The sequence below is a fragment of the Jaculus jaculus genome, chromosome 1 (assembly GCF_020740685.1).
Source record: "Jaculus jaculus isolate mJacJac1 chromosome 1, mJacJac1.mat.Y.cur, whole genome shotgun sequence".
Classification (NCBI taxonomy): Eukaryota; Metazoa; Chordata; class Mammalia; order Rodentia; family Dipodidae; genus Jaculus; species Jaculus jaculus.
In genome coordinates, this window is record NC_059102.1 from 23607256 (window position 1) to 23630928 (window position 23673).

Consider the following 23673-nt stretch of genomic DNA (forward strand, 5'->3'; position numbering starts at 1 on the left):
CCTCTAATCCCAGTACTTGAGAGGTACAGTCAGGAGGGTCAGCAGTTCAAGGTCATCCTCATCTACGTATTCAGGCCAGCCTAAGCTACACGAGATCCCACCTCAAACAAAAGTAAATGAAACAAAAATTCTACTTGACCAAAACACGGGCTTCCAGACCGGTACTGTTTGCCAGAGTTCTCCTACTCGCTATCACGGATAAACAGCCATGGGTCAGCAGAAACCTGGGCGAGGTGGGCCTCACGTCTGGCTCCCCATCTCGCCATTCATTCGCTCCCCAAGGGCCCAGAAGCTGCGCTGTCAGGCTGGCTTTTCTCATATTTTGCACGGATCCCCCACTCCCGTGGCGGGGACAGCACGTGCGTGGAGGAGTGCCAGGGCAGCTCGTGAGCAGGGAAAGCGGCCGCAGCTGCACTCAGCGGCCATGGGGACCCCTGCAGAGCTGCAGCCCTGGACAGGCGCCCCCTAGCAGGGCTGTGCCTGGGGAATTTTGCTTTACAGCAGGTTTTGACTCCCACCCACCTTCCTTGTGACAGGGGAGGGGGAGAGTGCATGCAGAGGAGAACTCACAGGGAAGGGTTGGAATCTAAAGAAAGAGCTGTCACAACCGTACAGAAGAAAGAAGGACAAAGGGGGCCATGAGGAAGGGACGAGGGGAGGGGCTAAGGGGAGAGTATACTAGAGGGACTTAATTCTGGGGGTGAAATAGTTAAAGTGGGGTCAGGGGAGGGGATGGAGGAGGGGAGTAACTGAGATTAAAAATGTCATGAAGAAGCCATATGGAAACCTGCTTCTTTGCTAGATTATATACAAATTGAATAGTTTGGTCAGAAGTACCCCATGGGGCAATCCCCATGGGATAACCAGCAGCCCCAATGAGGAGGGTCCCTTCCAGGAGACGGGGGGGGACAGGGATGAGGGTAAGGGTGGTACCAACGTGTGCTGTTTACACACTGAGTATGTCCATAACTAATAAAAAAGACGTATCCTGTGGGGGTGGATAATGTTGTGCCCAAAGCCATAGATTATTATAGGAATATTTCAGTGCCAGAGGTGGGAATACCTTCTAGCAAGTTGTTGGCCAGGGACGCCACAACTGCTGTTGTCTGGCTAAGTGGATATATTATGACCATCAAATTGCCCTCTAAACACTTATGTTTATGCATATATATTAATGCTACTCTCACTTTTTTGTTTCATTTATTTGTTTGTTTGTTTGTTTTGAGGTAAGGACTTGCTCTAGCCCAGGCTGACCTGGAATTCATTATGTAGTCTCACATTGGCCTTGAACTCACAGCCACCCTCTGCCTTCTGAGTGCTGGGATTAAAGGCATGCACCACCACGCTGGGGTTACTCTCACTTTTGGTTAAAGAAGTTTCTCTTTTCAGATGAGGGCAACTACTGGGGAAACTTGAAACTCGCCAAAGTACTGAGAAGAATTAATAGTGGTGTTATTTAGCATGAAGCAAGACATCTCTATGTCACCCTTCACATCTATGATGACATCAAGCTAGAAAAGAAAGTAGCTGGAAGGAAGGCTTCCGTGGAAGGGAAAAGCGATGGTGGGGGAGGGGATTAGGATCATGATATGTGTCTATATGTATGAAGTTTGTCAGTAAAACATTAAAAAGAAAAACTCCAGGGGGCTAGAGAGATGACTCTGTGGTTAAGAACACGTCCTGTGTAAGTATGAGGGTTTGAGGATACCTGAAAGACCACTTTGAGGTAGATCCCCAGGACCCACATAAACATCTGGGCATGGCCACATGCACCTGTAAACCTCAGTCCCATAGGGAAGCAGAGGAGCGCATGCGCGCGTGCGCACACACACACACACACACACACACACACGCACGCACGCACACACACACACGCACGCACAATGGCTAGCTTCAGAATCAGTAAGAGACTCCAGGTCAAATAAGGTTGGGCAAAACAGCAATGAAGCGAGACACCAGACATTTTTTTCCAGCCATCATAGGCAAGCATACCCCACAACAGGCAAGTGAATGGAACTCTACATAGGCTTATACATGTGCATATCACATACACACACACACACACACACCCCCCACATTATACATTATACACATAAGCAAAAAATAAAATAAAATAAAAATGGCAAAGAAAATCAAATCCAACTAGCTCCTTGTGGGGTCAGCAACTGTTAGTCCTTAATGTCACATACACTTTCCCTTTCTGCTCAAGTTTCAGAACCACCCTCTCATAGGAAGTGATCCTCTAAAGTAAGATATCAAAAATTCTTACAAAACAAAAAAAGTTTAAGAGGCTGAGGAGACAGCTCATTTGATAAAGTGTTTTTCTCACAAGCATGAGGACCTGAGTTTGATTCCCATAGCCCACCTAAAAATTCTGGGTGTGAGGATATGCACCTGTATGTAACACCAGAGCTGGATAGGTAGAGACAGGAGGCCAGCCAGGTTAGCCTAATTGGTGAGCTGCAGGTCAGTAAAACACCCTGTCTTGAAAGAAAGAAGAAAAGTAAAAGAAGAAAGAAAGAAAGAAAGAAAGAAAGAAAGAAAGAAAGAAAGAAAGAGAGAAAAAGAAAGAAAGGCAGAAAGAAAGGGGGGCTGGAGAGATGGCTTCGCAGTAAAAGCACTTGCCTGCAAAACCTAAGGACCCATGTTTGACTCTCCAGATCCCATGTAAACCAGATGCACAAAGGTAAGGCATATACAAGCTCTCACAGGCCCATTAGGTGGCACAAGTGCCTGGAGTTTGATTGCAGTGGTTGAGACTCTGGCATGCCGATTCTCTCTCTCCCTTTCTAAAAAATTGTAAAAAGAAAGAAAGAAAGAGAGAGAGGGTGGGAGGGGGGGAGGAAGGGAGGAAGGAAGGAGAAGGTAAGGAGAGAGGAAGAAGAGAGGGCAGGACCTGAGGACCAACACTTATGCCTCTCTATGCACGTGAACACACACTTGCCACCACACAGACAAGAAGCCACACACACAAAGCATAAAAGCATAGATCAATCTTGAATGCGAGAAGTCTGTGAGTGCCTTCAATTTTAAAAATTTAGGCAATAAACCAGGTACAGTAGCGCATGGCTGTAATCCCAGCACTTGGGAAGCTCAGACAAAAGGATAATTACAAGTTCAAGCCTAGCCCGAACCACATAGTGAGTCCCAGGCCAACCAGGGCTACATAGTGACACTAGTAAAAAAACTGACCACACAAAGAATTGACAGCAGGGTTGTCATGTGTGTGCTCCAGTACTGGTCGGATAGCATGAGCATCTCTCAGCATCTGTCTAGCCACTTTTCTGAAAAACATATAACTTCAGCTTCATCCAACCTCCCCTGGACCTTCAGGCCTGCACACACTTGATGATGCTAATGGTTATACCTTCAACAATGGAGACTATATATTTGTACTCACATTTGTCCCCAAGGAAGCTGTAGGGAACGTGGGATTTGACTGAGCAAAGGACCTTGCTGGAATGGCTGCGTATGGCACTCCAAGATTTGAGGCATAATCTGAGTGAAAAATGACACACACCAGGTAAGAACCGAGTCATGAACTTTATCGTCCAAAGCCATGATTAGTACTTTTGAAAGTGAAGATGAGATGAGAAACCTGGAAATTTCCTCTTACCCTATTTATTAGTGATTGCATAATGATACCTCTGGGCTCAGTGTAATTGGCTGTGGGTCTGAACTATCCCAGAGAATACTGATGGGTACAGACAGCCAGGCAAACATGTGTTAATACTTGGGATCTGCTTGCCTTACACATGCATAGGAAGCGGACATCAGAGAAGTCCTGGTTCTTAAAGAGAGGACACAGTGAACCTGCAGGTAGCTGACTTCTGCAGACAGCTGCCCTCAAGGCTCCCTCCACTCACCTTCATTCCCAGTAGGGTTATAAACAGCCGTGCTGTTGGGGGAGGTACACAGTGTCCCCTCTGCTGAAGCAAGTATACAGCGGATGCCAGCACTGAGAGAGGTGAGAAGGAGAATCAGTTTTTTGATAAGTTAAACAAAAGATCACCATGGGCCATAAAAGTAGACCCCAAAGAGTTGAAAACATGCTTGAATAAAAAAATTCATGCATGGGCTGGAGAGATGGCTTAGTGGTTAAGGCGCTTGCCTGCAAAACCAAAGGACCTCGGTTTGACTCCCCAGGAACCCACACAGCCAGATGGACAAGGTAGCACATGCGTCAGGAGTTCGTTTGCAGTGGCTGGAGGCCCTGGCACACCCACCCTCTCTCTCTCTCCCTCTCTCTCTCTCTCTCTCTCTCTCTCTCTCTCTCTCTCTCTCTGCTTCTCTCTCAAATAAATAGATAAAATATTTTTAAAAAATTTTAAAAGTCTCACGCAAGACTTCTTGCAGCAGCATTATTCATAGCGGCACAAAGAGAAAACAATCCAAATGTCCATCAGAGGATGACGGATGGGCAAAACATGTTATGTACATATGGGAGAATGCGAGTCAGCCATACAAAGGAAGTGTGCACTATGATGTGGATGAATCTTCCAAATACTACGCTAAGTTTCAAAGGCGGTTCCCAAAGTCTGGGTGAGGGGGAGAGGAGAGAGAATAATGGGTAGATAGAGTTAATCCTTCCCATTGTGCTAAATCGTAAACTTCAAACATGTTTACAATGGAGAGTCTTACGTGAATTTTACCACAACAAAGAACACAGACAAGGGAAACCTTTATAGACATCACGAGCTATGTGTGATGTGTTTGAGTGTGTGCAGGCATGTCCATCTGTCTGCGTGCTTATGTGGGCGCAGGTGCACGGCAGAGGTTGATGGCAGGTATCTGACTTGATCACTGTCCACCTTACCTTGTGACACCGGGCCTCTCACTGAACCTGGGGCTCGCCATTTCAGCTAGACAAGCTAGCCAGCAAGCCTGAAAAGCCTCCTGCCTCTGCTGCGCCAGCACTGATATTACAGGTGTACATCACCCCACCTGGCATTTTGCAAGGGGATCTTAACTCGTGTTGCTTGGTAAGCACTGAGCATTACCCACTGAGCCATTTCCAATCCCCATAAAAACATTATTTTTCATTGCTATAAAACACACATTACATAAGTCTTGCTGTTTTATCCACTTTTAATTGCACAGTTCAGTGACAATAAGTACAGTTGCCACCTCCCACCCACAGAGCACCTCCTCTTGCAAAACTGAAACTCTGTACCCCTTCAACCTTGAATCTCCATTCTGAACAACCTGCAGCCCCTGGGAACCACCTTTCTGTCTCAAGGGTGCTGTCTCTAAATATGCCCTATGTGTGGAATTATCCAGTATTTGTCCTTTTGTGCCTGGCTTGCTCCACACAGCACAGTGTTTTCAAGTGCACGCTCATGGCGGTGTGTGTCAGGATTCCCTCCCCCGGCAAGCCTGAGCCACATCCATTGTGTGAGTGGACCGCGTCTCACCTATCTGTTCATCTGCTGCTGGGCCTCCCAGTTGTTCCCTTTTGGTTATTGTGAATAATAAGTGAACGCATGCATTTCGAGACAGTGAACCCAGTTGTCTGTTCTATATCTTGAGGCTAGAAATCCTCTTCTCCACCTCATCACTGGCCTCTTGGGCCTGTCCTCCCCCCCCCCCCCCCGTGTCCTGTTGAGTGGGACCTGCACCCATCACTCCTTCGCTTAACCCCTTAGCAACTCTAGTCACACCGCTAAGCCAAAAGGCTTCACAATAGCCAAGGGCCTGGTCCTTCCCTGGCTCCTTTCCTCTGTCTGGCCCTAGTCACAATGGATGTTAAGGAACACACCCCCCCCATTTCACATCTGTGGGCCTTTCAAACCTTCATATCCTGTTGCAAGTTGTGCCAGGAATATTCTTTCCCTAGACAGCCCTGCATTCATCCTGCCCATTCCTGAGGTGTCCTCAGTGAAGTCTCACCCAACTGTCCTGTTTGGATTGCAAGGACCACCTCGGAGCCCACATGCACACAGGCACACACACTCCTCCTGGCCCATCCCAGTGCTGATTTCTGCTTGGCGTTAATGTCAGGAGCACCATCTAGTGCGCTTGTCCATTTGTTTAGCTTGTGTCTGCATTAACCATACGCTCCTTAAGGACAGTGTCTTGGTCTGGTTGGTTGTCTGTGGTTTCTTTGCGCCCAGCCTGGAGTGTGACATGTGTCAGGTGCTCAGTGGATGCTTGCTGGGCACATGCAAGGGCCTGCTCTCCTGGACAGCACTTACCTCTCAGAGAAGAGCAGACATTTCTGAGCATGCAGCTTCCCTTTCACATGCAGCTCCCAGTCCTAGGCAAGGAGAACAAAGAAAGGATCAAAGTAGAACGGAGTCCAAGGGAGGAGAGGGTGAATTTGAAGGCAGTCATGAGCACCCAGAGCTAACCACCCCCGCTGCACACCTCTGTCTCTCTCACCCTCCGGCTCCTCCTCACAGGGGCTATTGTTCCTCCATAATGTTGCCACACCCCAAGGAGTGTCTCCTACCTCCTCAGTTCCTCATCTGGACACCTCACACCCATCTTGGACGGCTGCCCAGATGTGAATGTCAGAGTCCCTCTTCCCCTCTGGACCCACCTCCTCCGACCTCTCATTCCTCCTTCTTCACAGAGAGACCCCACTCACCTCTCTCTGGCCTGGGGATAAGCCCTGAGCAGCTCCTAGTCAACAGCACCCCAAGAATGGAGGTGAGAGGGTGTGTCCCACCCAAGTCACAGAAACACGTCTGAGTGATGTGACCCAATCAGAGATGAAGGGCACATTGTGTTGTGATTCCCACTAGATTCCCATCATGTTATGCTCTAGGACTAGATGAAGGAACAATGGTTTAAGAAGAGCTCTCCAGAGGAGCAGGCTCAGGGGTGGCCAGACCCAAGTTGGAATCACTACACTGTCACTTTCTAGTTAAATGACCCAGGACAAGTCATCAAGTCATCTCCTCTCGATGGGCTTTAATTTTTTTCATATGCCAAATGAGGATAATAACAGTGTCTACTTTAACTGGTTAACTGGGCATGGTAACACATGCCTTTAATCCCAGCACTCTGAGAGGCAGGATGATCAGAGTTCAAGAGCAGCTTAGGCTATACATGAAACCCTATTTCAAAAAGCAAGCATATAGTAAGCAAACAAAAGCAGTATGAACCTCATAGAGGTACCCCTGTCACACAGAAGGGTCAATCTATGTTAGCTATTATATTATTTTTTTTATTATGTTACTCACTAGGAGCACATTTAAAAAATATTTTTATTTATTTATTTGCAAGCAGAGAGAGAGGGGTAGGAGAAAGGATGGGTACACCAGGGCCTCCAGCTGCTGCAAGCAAACTCCAAATGCATGAGCCACTGTGTGTGTGGCTTTATGTGGGTACTGAGGGAATCAAACCTGAGTCCTTAGGCTTTGCAGGTAGGCGCCTTAACCACTGAACAATATCTTCAGCCTGCTATTATATTATTACTGCTTTGGGACATTTTGCTACATCATCAATACATTTTGAAGCAAAAATCATACTTACATGATTTTGTTTGCAAAGCACTTTACAACTACTGGGGAGGTCTCCTGAGCCCGGCCCCGAGCACGGCACGTTCTGCAAACGAGCCTTCTAGCATGATCTGAAAACTGTTCTTACCCCTGACCCAAACTTCTTACTTCCTCCCCTTTCAAACTCAGTACAACATATGTACTAGGGGAATTATAGCTTCCGAGCTGACCATAGAGGAAAGCTCTCCACAGGAAGGCAGGAAATGAGTTCCTGAGCCTTCTCTACAGCTGGGTGGGGTCTTCTGTCTTCCCTCAACATCTGCTTTCTCATCTGTAAACAGAAGAAATCTCTTACCTGCCTTCAAGCAAGGGATGGACTGTGACACATTTCTGAAGTCCCCTTGCATTCTACTATCTATGATTATAATCAAAAGTACTGGTGGCCAAGTTTGGTCTGCCAGTCCCCCAAATGAGTTCATTGCTTACAAGCAGCTAGAATCCAGCCTGGCTCTGAGACCCTTTTGGGCGACTCACCTTCAAGTCAAAAACCTTCTTGTCACAGATGCTACAGATGTGTGGCAAGTGAAGGGGGGCTACCCCATGGAAGTCATTCAGCTCATGAGCCTGCAGGGGCCGCATGGACAGCATCGCCTGCTCCTCCTGGGCCCTCCGTCGTGCACCGCTGAACCCCTGCTTGCTGTTGTTAAGCCGGCCCCCAAAGGATGGAGGGGTCCGATCGGAGGTGGGCTCCTCAGGGTCATACAGCTCATAGGGCTGGCTGGGGGGCGGGGGCCACAGGTTGGGATCAGACTTGCTTTGGCCAGAGAATCCAGGGGGGCTCTCCCACTGGCTGTTTGTACCTTGCAGCAACACCCCGACCTCCCCTTTCATGCCCCCTGCCTGCTCAGCTGGAAATCCACCTGCCACATGTGACCCTTGAGCGCTGGATCCATAGAAGTCTTTGGGAAAGGCAGCTTGGCCATCTTGCCCTGTGTGGCTGTAGTGCCCTTCATAGGTCACACTGCCTGAGGCGGACGCCGAAGTTGGCAGGAAGCCGTGGTGACCGTCTGTGTCGGAGCCGTAGGCCTGGCCAGGATTGGCTTTGCCATACTCGTAGAATCCCGCCGAAGCGGGTGCGGGCCCAGCCTTCCCGACGCCCAGGAGGACCGCCGGCTGAGCGGGGGTCTGCGGCATCACCGCACTGAAAGGATGCACCATCACGGCGCTGGGAGGCTGGCTGGGGAGGCTCACTGAAGACCCTGGGCCTCGCGCCTGGCTGGGAGGTGAAAAGGCAATGGGGTTTGAGGGAAACCGCGCACTGGGTATGGTGGCAGCATGTTGAGACGCCCCAGTGGGGCCATGGGGGCCACCGAGCACGGCCGGATGCCTCAGCTGGTTGAAGAGAGGCTGGGACATGGCCACTTTGGAGAGGACTTGATTAAGAACGGTGGCGGCCGCAGTGTTGTTGGTGACTGCTGTCTGTGCCAATTTCAGCCGGTGGAGGGTTAGCTGGGCCTGTAGCTGGGCCAGCTGGAGACTGGCAGGCGAAGGGAGCAGAGGGTTCGGGTTGCTGACGGAGAAGGGGTTCTTGTCCAGGAGCTTGGCAGCGCTGCAGGAAGACAAGAAATCCAAATGCACTGGGGTTTTCAGTGAGGGTTCCCAAGGGCTGTTGGTGCCGAGCAGTGACCCTTCCTACTACTTAAGCAAGACCCTCCTAAATAGGTCCTACAGACCAGTGACTGTGAACCCCAGTGCTCACACATACAAAACAAACAAAACAAAACACCTGGGGCTAAGGAGACAGCTCAGCAGTTAAAGGCACTTGCTCATAAAACCTGTTGGTCCTGGTTCAATTCCCCAGTACCCACATAAAACCAGATGCGCAAAATGGTACATGTGTCTGGAGGTTGGCCCTGATATGCCCAGATTGTGTGTGTGTCTCTCTTTGTGTCTCTGTCTCTCTCACTCACTGGCTCTTCTTGCTCTCTGCTTACAAATAAGTAAATATTTAAAAAAAAAAAAAAACAGATACTCTAGAAAACAAAGACAAGACGGAATGCTAGTCTCCTTGATAATTAGATATAACCATCAAAACAACAGCTGCATGGCAAAATTGCTAATATTAAAAAAATAAGAAGAGTAGTAACAAAAACCCAATATTCAGTGTTGGGGAGGTAAAGTAGAAAAGGCCAGGCATGGTGGTGCATGTCTTTAATCCCAGGACTTAGGAAGTTAGGGGACTGCTGTGAGTTCCAGGCCAGCCTGGAGCAATGGAGTAAATTCAAGGTCAACCTGGGCTAAAGTGAGACCCTACTTCAAAAAAGAAAAACAAACAAATAAAATAGAAGAGACATAGGATTAGCTGGATGTGGTGCCCATGCCTGTAATGTCACCACTTGAAAGGCAGAGGCAGGAGGAATGGCTCAAGTTGAAGACAAGTGTGGTCAACATAGAAAGTTCCAAGCTAAGCAGGATAGACCCTGTCTCAAAACAAAGGAAAAGAAATGATGTCAATTATACTCTAAAGTCATACAGTTTTGATCAAAGGTAGTCAGGAATATGCACTTTGACAGCCATATTCTCTCATTCAATGATTCAACTGTATAAAGGTATCCTAAGAAAAAATCTGATACCTAAAAATGTCTAATATAATATTTCTTAAAAGTCCAAACTCAGTAGCAGGGAGCTGAAGCTTGATCTGAGTAAATTGTGATATATCTATGTAATGAGATACTATGTAATCATTGATCTGAATAAATCATGATAGATCTACATAATGAGATATTATATAATCATTTACTGTTGGTGTTTAACTTTCTACTTTATTATTGTAACATTGAACATATTCAAAAACTTGTGTCCCATGCCATACCTAAGATAACAATCATTCAAACATACTGAATCCTATTTGGGTTTCTACCTCTTCACCATACCTCAGCATTGCCAATGATCAACACCATCCTGACTATGATAAACCACATTGTTTGTTACAAAACAAAATGCAAACAAACGTAATGACATGTGTTCCAATGTTGGTAGGGGGAGCAGGCTTCAAAATTCCAGAAGGAGTTGTATGTATATTTGTGGCAAACACAGTTTCAGTAATCCTCATTTAACATCCAAGAATAACAACCCAGCTCTTAATCCCAGTAGTATACAGAATAACCACAACCTTACCAATGGAAAAATCTAAATTGGAGGTAGTAGGTGGTGGTCTGCTGTCACAGAATCTTATGGGGAGGAATTCTGTCTGCCACAACTTTCCTGTGACCTACGTAGGTTGGTTATATTGTTTTCTAGACCCATATGAAAGCATATCTTCTATAAGTGAAAGAGACTTTCCCAGAAAGTCAGTGATGTGTAGTTACCACAGTCAAGGCTCTTGGGTAAATCATATTTTCTGGGTCTTAAGTTCTTCTTACAGGAAGCGGGTATAATCAGGAAATGTGTTTGGGATGCTGGCGAACTGGAATTCCAAGACATCTGAAGGGGAAGAAGGGGACTGGAATTTGCCATGGGGATTGGTGTGGATTGCCGGCTGCACACCAGCCCGCTCCTTAAGGGGAGCGCGGAGAGGGGCGCAGCTGGGGCTGGTTGGCCTGCACTGTCACCTGCTCTGCTCTGCGAAATCTAATGACATAATGAGGTGGAAAAGAGAAGGCTGGGGGTGGGCTCCAGGGAGGAAAGACAACCAGACAAGAGAAGTGTGTGGCACAGCACACAAATCTCATTTTGGAGGCTGGCACACCACAACTCCCTCCCTTTGGAGCTGCTTTGAGGAAAAAGATCTTCCATTTAGGTTTGCCTGGCGGGGGGGGGGGGGGAGGGAAGGAGTGGGGGAGACGCTCACATTTTCCTCATGATTGTAATGTTGTGATGCTCCTGTGTGCCATGTGTAGCTCTTTCGATTCCATAGTATAGTTTTTGTTTTGTTTTGTTTTGTTTGTTTTTTTTAGGTAGGGTCTCACGCTAGCCCAGGCATTCACTATGGAGTCTCAGGCTGGCCTGGAACTCACAGTAATCTTCCTACCTCAGCCTTCCAAGTGCTAGGATTAAAGGCGTGCGCCACCACACCCAGAAGGATAGGTCACTGTTATCCCAAACGTGCGAGGCAAGAACCTACATGCAGCTGAGGGAGATTGGTAACCTGCTCTGCACACTCGCTGTTGGTGAGGACGGGGCCAAGAGCACATGGGATGCAAACTCCCACCAGGCTTTGAGGAGGAGAAAAAAAAAACAACCCAGTAATAGTGCTCAAGGTTCTAGGTGCTCTTTGATCCATACATCCATCCTCCTGGGCTGTTCTCCTGTTCTGTTTAAAGTGAGATTCCAGAACACCCGGCACACCCACACTCAAATACAAGTACAAAACATACTGCAGAGCCAGATAAAAACGACTTTGTTACTGGTTCCCATTTGTGTGACAATCAAAAACTTTCTGTGAGTTGTTCAAGAGCCGCCCTGCTAGCAGTCCTGCTGAGCTCAGAGTGCAGAGCAAGCCAGCTGCATTTTAACACAGGAAAGGGAGGACTGGGGTTAAAGGTGTCATTGACCTTTTCTCCTTTGAAGGGGGCAGCCAACTGGTAGAGCATGGCACAGTGCCAGTCTTGTGGCAGCAACAGAGTCGGGAGGCACTAATTGTTTATGCAAGCAAGAATATGAGAGAAAGGGCCATCTGATGATAATTTTTTAAAAAATTATTCTTATTTATTTGACAGAGAAAGAGGGAGAATGAGAGAATGGGCACTCCAGGGCCTCCAGCCACTGCAAACTAACCCCAGATGCATGTGCCCCCTTGTGCATCTGGCTAATGTGGGTCCTGGGGAATCGAACTTGGGTCCTTTGGCTTTGTAGGCAAACACCTTAACCGCTAAGCCATCCCTCCAGCCCTGATGATAAATTTTGACTTGGGGGGCTGGAGAGATGGCGTAGCGGTTAAGCGCTTGCCTGTGAAGCCTAAGGACCCCGGTTCGAGGCTCGGTTCCCCAGGTCCCACGTTAGCCAGATGCACAAGGGGGTGCACGCATCTGGAGTTCGTTTGCAGAGGCTGGAAGCCCTGGCACGCCCATTCTCTCTCTCTCCCTCTACCTGTCTTTCTCTCTGTGTCTGTCGCTTTCAAATAAATAAATAAAATTAAAAAAAATTTTTTGACTTGGGTCGTATTAAGTAGCTGGACTTTAGAAGAGCAATTAAGCTTAACTCAAAACCCTGACCACACAGAGCCAACCCTTCGTCCCAGGTTTGTCCACCACACAGACTGTCCTTACTAACAAGGCGATAATGAGGTGCCAATGTGGTTTCCATGACCAGGGGAAGACAAAGTTGGTTTTGTTTTTCCCAGAGACGTCAGCTCTATTTTCTAACCTTACATTCTGGGCTGAATGGGGTGCTTGCTGGAGGGTCCCCCTTTGACTTTTAAGTCTGCGTGAGGGCTAGAGAGATGGCTTAGTGGTTAAGCATTTGCCTGTGAAGCATAAGGACCTTGGTTTGAGGCTCGATTCCCCAGGCCCCACCTTAGCCAGATGTACAAGGAGGACACACGTGTCTGGAGTTTGTATGCAGTGGCTGGAGGCCCTGGTGTGCCCATTCTCTCTCCCTCTCTCCATCTGCCTCTTTGTCTCTCAATCTCAACTAAATAAAAATAACAACAAAAAAAAAAGTTTTTACAAAGTCTACGTGAAACAGGGTATGGCAGTGCATGCCTTTAATCCCTGCCCTCAGGAGGCAGAGGTAGGATTGCTGTGAGTTCAAGATCAGCCTGGGCTAGAGTGAAACCCTACCTTGGAAAAAAACAAAACAAACAAACAAAAAGTTCTATATGAGAAGCACCATCTTCCCGTCTAGAAAAGGCAGTCATGCTGAGTTAGACCAGCAGTGGGAAACACACACTTTTCGGAGGTGGCTGCATCACAGAACTTGTCTGTTCAGATCCAACAAGAAACCAAACCTATAACTAGATTTTCTTCCTAACTTGTGTTTTGCCTAACACGGTCTTTCTTCATTCAACATATGACTCATCAGTGCTGAATATCTCTTTTAAACCCAAGTTGTGGATGAGCAAAAGATTATTCTATTAAGGAAAAAAAAAATCCCTTTTTTTTTTTTTGGCATGTTTGGTATGTGTGTGTCTTCCTCAATCATTTCCACCTTATTTTTTTTCCACCTTATTTGCTGATGTGCCTTTTCTCCCTGAACCCAGAGTTTACCAGTTTGGCTAGACTAGCTGGCCCGCAAGCCCTAGAGGCTGCCCTGTCTATCACCGGGTTCACAGGCCTGCGCTGCCCAGCTTTTACGTGGGAGCCGAGGGTCTGAGCTCAGTCTTCATGCTTGCACAGCAAGCACTTTACCAATCACCTCCCCAGGTCCCCTAAAGTCTTCAGTGTGTAGGAGTTCATACCCTAGCTTGTATGAGGGTGGTGTATGCCTGTACTCCACAGATAATCAGTAGTTCAAGGTGAGTCTTGGTTACAAAGGACATTAGGCCAGCCTAGGCTACATGAGACACTATCTTAATAAAAAAAAAAAGGGGGCGGGGAGGAGAAGGGCTGGGGAGACTGCGTAGTGGTTAAGGACACTTATGGTGCAAGTCTGACAACCAGAACCCATGACACAGTGGAAGCAAGCAGCACCTGCATCCACAATCCCAGAGCATTTGCAGGAATGGGAAGCAGAGACAGGAGGATCTGTAAGCTTCCAGACCAGCCAGTCCGGCATTCGTAGCAGCAAAGCAACAAGAGAAAAATCAATGCTGTCCTCTGAATTCTACATGCACACATGACACATGTGCCCATACATATATACACACCACACACGTGTGTGCACCTGCACATACAAACACGCATAAACAAAGAGAGAGAGAGAATAAATGAAGTTAATAGCTTGACATTTAGATGCATAGCCCAATCATGCAGCAGATCTTCATGGGCAGTTTTACTGTTTTGTTTGAAGAGAGTCCTTAGAACATCAGGCACACCCACACTCAGATACAAGTACAAAACATATTTTAGACCAGAGAAAAAATGTCTTTGTTACTCTTTCCCATTTCGGTGAAAAATCAAGCTCTAAAATAATAATCAAGTATGTCTCAGAGATTCTTGCATTTTCCCAGCACACTCGGAGGCTGACAGCTGCGAACAGAATGAAGAAGGAGGTTGATGGCTGTGTCGTACCAGAACCCGGTGGCTGTGAGATGTGGCCGCTTCTTTCGTGTGCACATTTCTGTGAGTAAAGTCTTGAACAGTTTGAAAAGGTGAACATGGGCTGGAGAGATGGCCAAGCAGATAAGGCACTTGCCTGCAAAGCCTAACAGCCTGGGTTCAACTTCCAGGACCCACATAATGCCAGATGCACAAAGTACTGCATGCATCTGGAGTTTGTAGCAGCCAGAGGCCCTGGCGTGCCCATTCCTTCTCTCTCTCCTTGAAAATAACTAAATTAAAAATATTTTTAACAAAGAGCAAAATAAATGGAATTTGCTGATGCACAGCTAAACACACAAGCAGGCACCCCACTGTAGTATAAGCATTTCAGCTCACTTCTCTCTGTTTAATTACAGGTTTCGACATTGAGTGGATAATCGGATCATGATCTAGCAAATATGTTCATGTTCCAATTCGTAGAATCTGTGTTTCTTTACCTGGTAAAGAGGACTTTGCAGGTACGGTTAAACTAAGAAACTTGATCAGAGAGAAGACAGGTGAGGCTGGAGGTAGAGAAAGACAGACCATATAGAGATGGAGGTCAATATGAGGAATGAGAGAAGCGGTTGTGCTGCTAGCTTTAAAAGTGGAGGAAGAGGTCGTGAGCCAAGAAAATGCAGGCAGCCTTGGAAACTTAGTCCAAAAACTAAAAAAACAAAAAACAAAAAACAAAAAAAAAACTAGCTCTTTAGACCATGACTTTAGACCTAGTGACTGATTTTGATTTTGGACTTGTGAAAGCTATTAAATGTTGGTGATTTGTATCAGCAGCCAACAGGAAATGAATACAATCCCCACCCTCAAGAAATTTAGATATGAAGGGCTATTCCATTTAAAGAGGTGGGCATGGAGTGACTGCATATTGTGGGCATATCTGACACTGCCAGGGACCCTCAGGAGTGCAGACCACCTGAGTAGGGATCCACAGAGCCTCTGGGAGTTCGCCAAGGGCTAAGGCTACCCAGGCAGCAAAACCTCAGCTTCCAGCACCCAGACAGCATACAGCATACAGAGAAGAGCTACAGACTCTTAGGGATCAACTCATCCCACCTCTTAATAAGTACGCAGAGAAATTGACTTGTCCTAAACCACATCGACAGCTGGTAGTCAATATCTTAATTGTAATCCAGATCATCAAACCCAGCTTCCAGGGACTGAGAGAATGGTCTTGTCTCTCTGAAAAGCCTCTCGACTGTCTCTCTCAAAACGACTCTGTTCACACCTCCATTCAGAGAGGTACTGAGTACTTCACTTGTGCAAGTCACTCACTGAGTGCGAAGGGAAAATTCTGGTCTTTTCTACAACCCTGCCCCATCCCAAGCTCCAGCGGTAACAATGGCTGCGTGAAAACTCCTGTCTAGGGAGTGGGTGGCCCAGGACTACAGATCTCCCCGAAACCATGTGCAGCTAGCGGCCGCGTTTACAGCCGTGTTGGCAGGCCTCCTGGGATCTGGGAAGGAGGGAGAATGGCACTGTGGGCTACATAGCTGGCCCACAGTGATGGTGCTGTCTGTCACACAATCACCCTAGCCTGATCCACAGTCCCAGAAGAATGCAGCAGACTGCGTGCTCTGATTCACCCAGGCCACTGTGAGGCTGAACTGCCCCAGGGCTGAGATTTCATTTCTGAGCCATTAATTGTTACAAAGAATTCACAGTGTATAATTAGATTAAAAACGCTGGTTCTCTGTTTGTTTAGAAAGGTTTTTTTTTTTGTTTTTTGTTTTTTTTAATTAAGGCAGTATTTCCCTGAAGAGTTTTAAAACTAGACTACAACGTGAAGAAATAGTTACCCGTAGAATGCTGGAAGATCTAAGCAATTTAGAAAAGACAACTGTCCCTAGTGATTCGATTGCACTGTGTGGAAATGAGGTGCTCTCTATTGTTCTCACGGGGAGAGTGGGACAGCTGTCCCAGCCTGGTAGCACCCGTGGTTAATCCCGAACACTTTCACTTTTCATTGTTCCAAGCGAGATGCAATGGTGCATTAGTATTTGGCCAGAAGAAGTGAGTTGGGTCTGGGCATGGTAGCCCATTCCTGCAATCCCAGCACTTAGCAGCAGAGGCAGGAGGACTCCTGTGAGCTTGAGATCAGCCAGAGCTACACAGTGATCCCGGGCGTGGTGGTGCATGCCTTCAACCCCAGTACTTGGTTGGCAGAGTTAGAAAAATCACTGAGAGTTTGAGGCCAGCCTGAGACTACATAATGAATTCCAGGTCAGCCTGGGCTAGAGCAAGACACTATCTTGAAAAAAAGACAGACAGAAAGAAAGAGAGGAAGGAAGAAAAAAGAAAAGAGAAGAGAAAGTGAAAATGAAAAGAGAGAAGAGCAAGTGAAAAGAAGAGAGGCAAGGAGAGGGGCAGAGATAGAGAGAAGGGGAGAGGGAGAAGGCAGGAGGGGGAGGAGCAAAAGAAAAGCAGTTAGGATACTTGAAATCCAGAAAGGTTTTAATTTAATTTTAATGTTAAGAATAGGCTGGAGAGATGGCTTAGCAGTTAAGGCATGTGCCTGCAAAACCTAAGAACTCCTGCCCAAATCTCCAGGTCCCACGTAAATCAGACACAGTGACACAAGTGTGCAAAATGTTGCACATGCACACAATGGGGTGCATGTATCTGGAGTTTGTTTGCAGTAGCTGAAGGCCCTGGTGTGCCCATTCTCTCTCTCTTTCTCTCTCTCTTCCTGCCTCTTTCTCTCTCCTTCCCCCCTCTCTCAAAATAAATTTAAAAGTAACATTAATATTAAGGACATACTTTGTATGGATACATCATGTGTTGGTATGATCTTTTCCCTCCTCCCTGCCCCCATTGCACTGGGGCCCCCCTCAGTGGGTTATGTGTTGTGGGAGCAGTAGTCACTTATCGGGGGGAGGCAATGCCTCTGGGTAGTACATCCCAATCTATGGCTCTTACAATCTTTCTTCCCTCTCTTTTGCAAAATTCCCTGAGCCTTGGTGGCTTTTTGATTGGCTAAGAGATCCACTCAGTGGAAAGGAACCCATATCTGGAACTGGGAATCAGGTCAGATCCTAAGGAGACAAAGATGATGCACTCCAGTGTCAAGCTCCCACTAGTCTTTGGCTAAAAGAGGGTTACATCCATGAAATTCTCCCTAAATTAATAACACTTACCCCATTTAATCTATGCTAACTTCACTCTCCATTGGAGGATGTTTGTCTTTTTCAGAAGGTAGCGAGACCCAAGGAAATAAACCACCCCTCACATTTCAGCCAAGGCCCAGACGAAACCACAGAGGAACTGGGGAGAGGAGCAGGAATGCTGCTCCATGGGGAGCCTGACAAGCAGCTCCAGGGTGAAGGAGACAGACCCTGCAGACACTCAACACCTACCCAAGCAGAGACCCAGAGCTCCTAAGAGCCCATCACTGAAGTCGACTTAAAACACACCCAGCAAGGTTTTTGTTCTGCAATATATCCAGTGTGGGAAGAAGAGTGTGATGTACATGGGGTCCAGGGCTCCATCTAAGGACCATATGGGTCCTAAGGAGTTCATGCCTTCAGCCCACATGGGCTGAGCATCTGTCAGGAGCCAGGCAAAGCTGCCAGGTATGGGAACATAAAGATGCCCAGATGGCAGGGGAGAGCGATCAGCTCACAATAATGAACACTGACCGAGGTGAGCTCAAGGCAGCAGGGACAGGTTCACAACATCGATTTCAAAAGTCTTAGCAAATTTTCATTTGAAGTCTATCCCTAAACTCTGAGCAAAGACTCAAACAGGTTCTAGACTTATCAAGCCCATGTAGATGCATCAGTGGTACATATCAGACAGTGAGAGGATGGGCTGGGGTCAGAGATCTGGGCTTCCATCTGCTTGTTAGTGGACCTGAGATTAGAGGAACTTTACTCAACGTTTACTACCCTCAGAATGTCCTCATCTGTGAAATGGAAAAAGTAGTGCCCATGTGTCTCAGACCAGGCTGGTCACAACACATTCCCTTGGTTAGCCATATCTTCCTAGTCACAGTGATTGGTTAGATACTCCTTAACACTTTAAAAAATATTTTATGTATGTATGTATGTCTTTATGAGAAAGAGAGGCAGAGAGAAAGAGAGAGAGAAAGGGCACACCAAGGCCTCTAGCCACTGCAAATGAATTCCAGACATATGTGCCACCTTGTGCATCGGGCTTTTGAGGGTACTAGGGAACACAACCTGGGTCCTTAGGCTTATGAATGGCCTATTGGGAGGTGGGGTCTGGTTGTGAAACAGGAAGTTAGGGGCTCAGGAAAGTCCTTGAACCCCAAGCCCTAGGTTCATGTTTACTTTTAACCAAAGAATTGAATAAAATAAGACTGAGAAGGATAATTATTATTATATTTATTTAGGGAAGTACAAAACCAAGGGTAGGCAGCACACAGTGAATGTCTATGGGGCTGAGAAATGTCCTTTGTGAATCGGGGGTAGGAAGCAGACATCCTAGGTTCCAAGCTCAACTGGATTCTTATCAGCTCTATGACAGCAGAAGAGAGTCCTCACCTCTCTGTGCCTCAGTGCATTGATTTATCTTGGGTGTTTTGTTTGAGACAAGGTCTTGCTATATATCCCTGGCTGGCCTGGAACTCTTGATGTAGACCATGCTGGCCTCAAACTCACAGCAGTCTTCCTGCCTCAGCCTCTCAGTAATATGCCCATTTATAAGAAGGTTCACTCTTCTACTTTACAGCATGAAGGTCATGGAAGTAAGAAGCCATCTCTGTGAACTGTTAGGCATCCGCAGAACATTATTGGAAAGGACATTTCCTATGTGACCTGAACAAATATTTTCCTTTCAGAAAATAGTCCTCTGTGTAGGAAGTGATATTATTCACATTTTTGGTTAATCTGGTTGCCACTAATAATCAGGGGAAAATGAGTAAACATTGTTCAGTTGTAATAATGGAACACTCATCATATAAATTTGATTGTGTTATGCCTTACAACGTGTGTGTATGTTGGGAGGCGGGTGCTTTTTCCAGAGACAGAACACAGGTCTCGGAGTCAGTACCAACTAAGGTAAGAATTACGCTTTGGCCATCTGCAAACCGGGGCTCTGGGCCAATACTCATCCTCTGTAAGGCTCATGGTTCTCATGATTAAAGGGAAGGTGGATATAGCTAGAGGCTCCTTCTGAGAGTTAATAGGCATGTATATTACGCAGCACTATTCTTACCACACCGTAGGCAACCATTGTTATCATTAGTACAGTCATTGTCATTGCTGTCCTCATCACTGGCAACCTCAGTCTAGGCTGCAGGGGAACTCTGCCCAGGAAGATAACCTCCCCTAGAGACACAGAAGGGTGACCGGAAACGCAGATGCGACTGGAGAGAGGAGGACTAGAAGGTAAGGGTGGGCAGCTGCTCAGAGAGGAGAAAGAAGGGGGTGGGGCTCCAAAAGCCGAGAGGGTGACAACCAAGGCTGTGGGGACGAAACGAGGCAACAGCGGGTTTGCAGGACTGTGGAATAACAAGGGGCAACCGAAGCTCCCACAGTACGACCACGGGCCACTCAGCACAGCCTCTTTCCCGGTGACATCCAGCCACCTACAAGAAGGAACCAACAGCCACAGCCAGGGTACCGTGGCGCCCCAACCAGATAAAAACCAAACTCATTCACAAGAAACACAATGGTTTCCCAAATGAGCAATTCAGGAATTTAACTCCACACCCAGTTCAACTGAGTTCGCGTTCCAGACTGAGTAATGACTATGCTGGCTCTTCTTTGCGTTAAGATATAAAATGTAACCCAGTGAGAAGGCTCATGACCAGGCAAGGGAAGGTTTTCCAAATTTGAACACATCTTTACATAAGGCGAAATCCAGTCATGTGTGATGCTTGGCGCGGGGCTTGCCTGGGTCCTGCCCCTCTGCTGTCCCTGGGAGCTGAATGTCTCCTAAGTTGTAAACACTCAGCTCTAGGGCTCGATTTGGCAGAGCATGTACAAAATCTGGAATGATACTAAAGCTCAGCATGGCCCTGTGCAAAGAAGCAATGTACATTCACAAGGCCATCCATATTTTTATACAACACATTAGCTCACAGTTTATCTATTATATATTTTATTTAGACAAAAGGAACTCAAGGGCTCCAAATATCAAGTAATGGTAAGAAAATGGAAAGGCTAACCAAGCCCTGATTATCAGTCCACATTGTATACATTCTTTTGAAGTTCACACTGTAGGCCATGATATGTCCAATTATTGTATGGTAGTTAAGAGGTTAAAAAAAAAATTATTAACTCCATTGCCAGGCGCTGTGGCACACGCCTTTAGTCCCAGCACTTGGGAAGCAGAGAGGTAGGAGGATTGCTGAGAGTTTGAGGCCAGCCTGAGTGAGTTCCAGGTCAGCCTAGGCTAGAGTGAGATCCTACCTTGAAAAACTAAAAAGAAAAAAAAAGAAATTTCTTAACTCCATTGTAACACTCTCAGAAGTTGGGTCAGGCTATGAACCATAGGGAAGTTCCTAAAAGCCAGATTATAAAGATGCCAAGAGCGATATTCCAGTCCTGCAGAGGCTAAAAGTTGAAATTCTGGATAATTATTACAGACTTGAAGAGCAAAACAAGGCTTTTGGGATCACAACCTACTCATTCTAGAGAAGGAAGAAAGTGAAAGCTGGCCAGGTTAGCATAATCGGTGAGTCATCCAATGCCACGCACTTGGGTAAAGGAGAGCCGGTGGTGAGCAGGTCTCCCCGCGTGCATCCCAGGTCTGGGGATGAGGCCCCAGCAGCCGTCAGCAGCGAAGCCCTCTCCTCCAAGGGGCCTGCACGCTGCTGGCAGTGCTGTCTTTGTGGGCGAACAGTGAGGGCCTCGGGCTCGTCCCTGGGTAGGCCTCTGTGACTAATTTCGAGATTACCGGGTCAATGCTGCTAACCCATGTTTTGGCCTTCGCCACAACATTCCCACGGGATGATTCATGTCACCGTGACAGCTCGTGGGATGATTTGTAGCTGCACTAATAATCCTGCCATCTTTCCTTGCTTGTGCCTTTTTCACGTGGGCAGGTTATTGTTTTCCCTTTATCAGATAACTGATCTCTAGAACAGACACAGGGGTACTGAAGTCAGACATGACCATTTCCAGTTTAAATTAAGAAGCCTAGTGGTCAGGCACAATGTATAATCCTGGCTCAGGACACTGAGGCAGAAGGATTGAGTGTCTGAGGGCAGCCTGGGCTACACAGCTGGACAGCAAGACCATGTTTCAAAAACACAAGTCTGTGGGCTGGAGAGATTGCTCAGTGGTTAAGGCACTTGTCTGCAAAGCCAAAGGACCCAGGTTTGACTACCCAGGACCCACGTAAACCAGATGCACAAGGAAGCACATGCATCTGGAGTTTGTTTGCAGTGGCTGGACGCCCTGACATGCCCATTGTCTCTCTCTCTACCTGCCTATTTCTGTATCTTTCTCTCTCAAATAAATAAATAAAAATAAAATATTTTTTAAAAAGAAGTCTGAGACCTAGACTGAGGAAGGTGGGGGAACCACCTGAGATCACTCATTGACTAAGGGACTTGACTAAGTAAGGGTCTTTGAACTGTGGAGTCAGTGTTCTCTCTGTTTACACGTTTGCTGGTTTGCTAAGGGAGCTTCCAAAACTGCACCCCTGGCCGACTTCCCCTCCTCTGGGTCCTGTGCACTCCTCACCCCTCTTATCAGGCAGCCTGCGACTCTCACAAAGGGGCAGTTAGTGGTTTTATAATGGGCAGAGGAGGGGACTGCCTTTCCTTCCACAGTTATTAGAAGAACCCACAATGTGCAAAAGGGAATTGATAATGTCTCAGATGAAGAAAAAAAAAAAAAAGCACACGTTTGACTAGTGCCCCCAAAGAAAAGGGAGAATTTAGGTCAACTTTCACTAAGTACTATATATTGGCTTTCTTTTCCTTCCTTCCATACCATACCATTTTCCTTTTTTTTTTTTCTTTTTTGTATTTAAAATATTTTTGTAAGGGCCAGGAAGATGGCTCAGTGGGTAAACTGCATGCTATGCAAACATGAGGACCTGAGTTCAGATCTTCAGCACCCATACAAAAGCTAGACACAGACTTATGCACCTGTAAGCTAGCGCTGGGAAGGCAGAAAAACCCAGACCCCTGGTTAGTCTAGCTAAATCAGCGAACTCCAAGTTAAGTAAGAGAACCTATATAAAATGAAATAAAATATCCTTATTTCATAAAATGATGATCTTAGAAGTAGACATTTTTTTTACACAAGCATTATAAATTTCAAAAAATAAATTAATTAAAAGGTCGGAGCTGGAGAGATGGTTCAGTTGTTAAAGGCACTTGCTTATGTAAAACCTGATGAACCAGATTCAATTCCCCATATAAAGCCAGATGCACAAAATGGTGCATGCATCTGGAGTTTATTTCTAGCAGCAAGAGGTCCTGGTATGCCCATTTTCGTCTCCTTCTCTCCCTCTCTCTCAAATAAATAAATAAATAAATATTTTTTAAAACAAAAATGAAAAAATTGCAAGGGCATAACAAATACCTAAAAATTTGGGCTGGAGGGATGGCTTAGCTGTTGGTGCTTGCCTGCAAAGCCAAAGGATCTGGATTTGATTCCCCAAGATCCATGTAAGCCATATGCACAAGGTGGCACATATGTTTGGAGTTCATTTGCAGCAGCTGGTGGCCCTTGCATGCCCATTCTCTCTTTATCTGCCTCTCTCTCTCTCTCTCTCTCTCTCTCTCAACCCCCTCTCTGTTTCTCTCTCTCAAATAAAATAAATAAATAAATAAAATATTAAAAATTGTTTTAAAAAGTTTACTGCCCACCACATCAAATGAACACATGATGCTACTATGTCATTTTTTAAAAAAAAAATAGTTTTATTTATTTGTAAGCAGAGAAAGATAGAGAAAAAAGACAGAGGGAAAATGCGTGTGCCAAGGCCTCCAGCTGCTACAAAGGAACTCCAGATGCATGCACCACTGTGCATCTGGTTATACATGGGTGCTGGGGAGTCTAACCTGGGTCTTTAGGCTTTGCAGGCAGGTGCCTTAACCACTGAGCCATCTC

The 23673-nt window shown here is 46.5% G+C and overlaps 1 protein-coding gene across 2 annotated transcripts in view; it reads right to left on the bottom strand.

Annotated features, from left to right (window-relative positions):
• Rbm20 (RNA binding motif protein 20) overlaps positions 1–23673 on the bottom strand; it is a 242048-nt gene that overhangs the window by 56183 nt on the left and 162192 nt on the right. For both annotated transcript variants that reach the window (XM_004659350.2, XM_004659351.2), the window contains exons 2-5: positions 7980–9054; positions 6195–6256; positions 3867–3958; positions 3401–3498 (exon numbers count right to left, since the gene is read on the bottom strand). In XM_004659350.2, the coding sequence (XP_004659407.2) occupies positions 3401–3498; positions 3867–3958; positions 6195–6256; positions 7980–9054 (1327 nt within the window). The remainder of the gene's footprint in view (positions 1–3400; positions 3499–3866; positions 3959–6194; positions 6257–7979; positions 9055–23673) is intronic.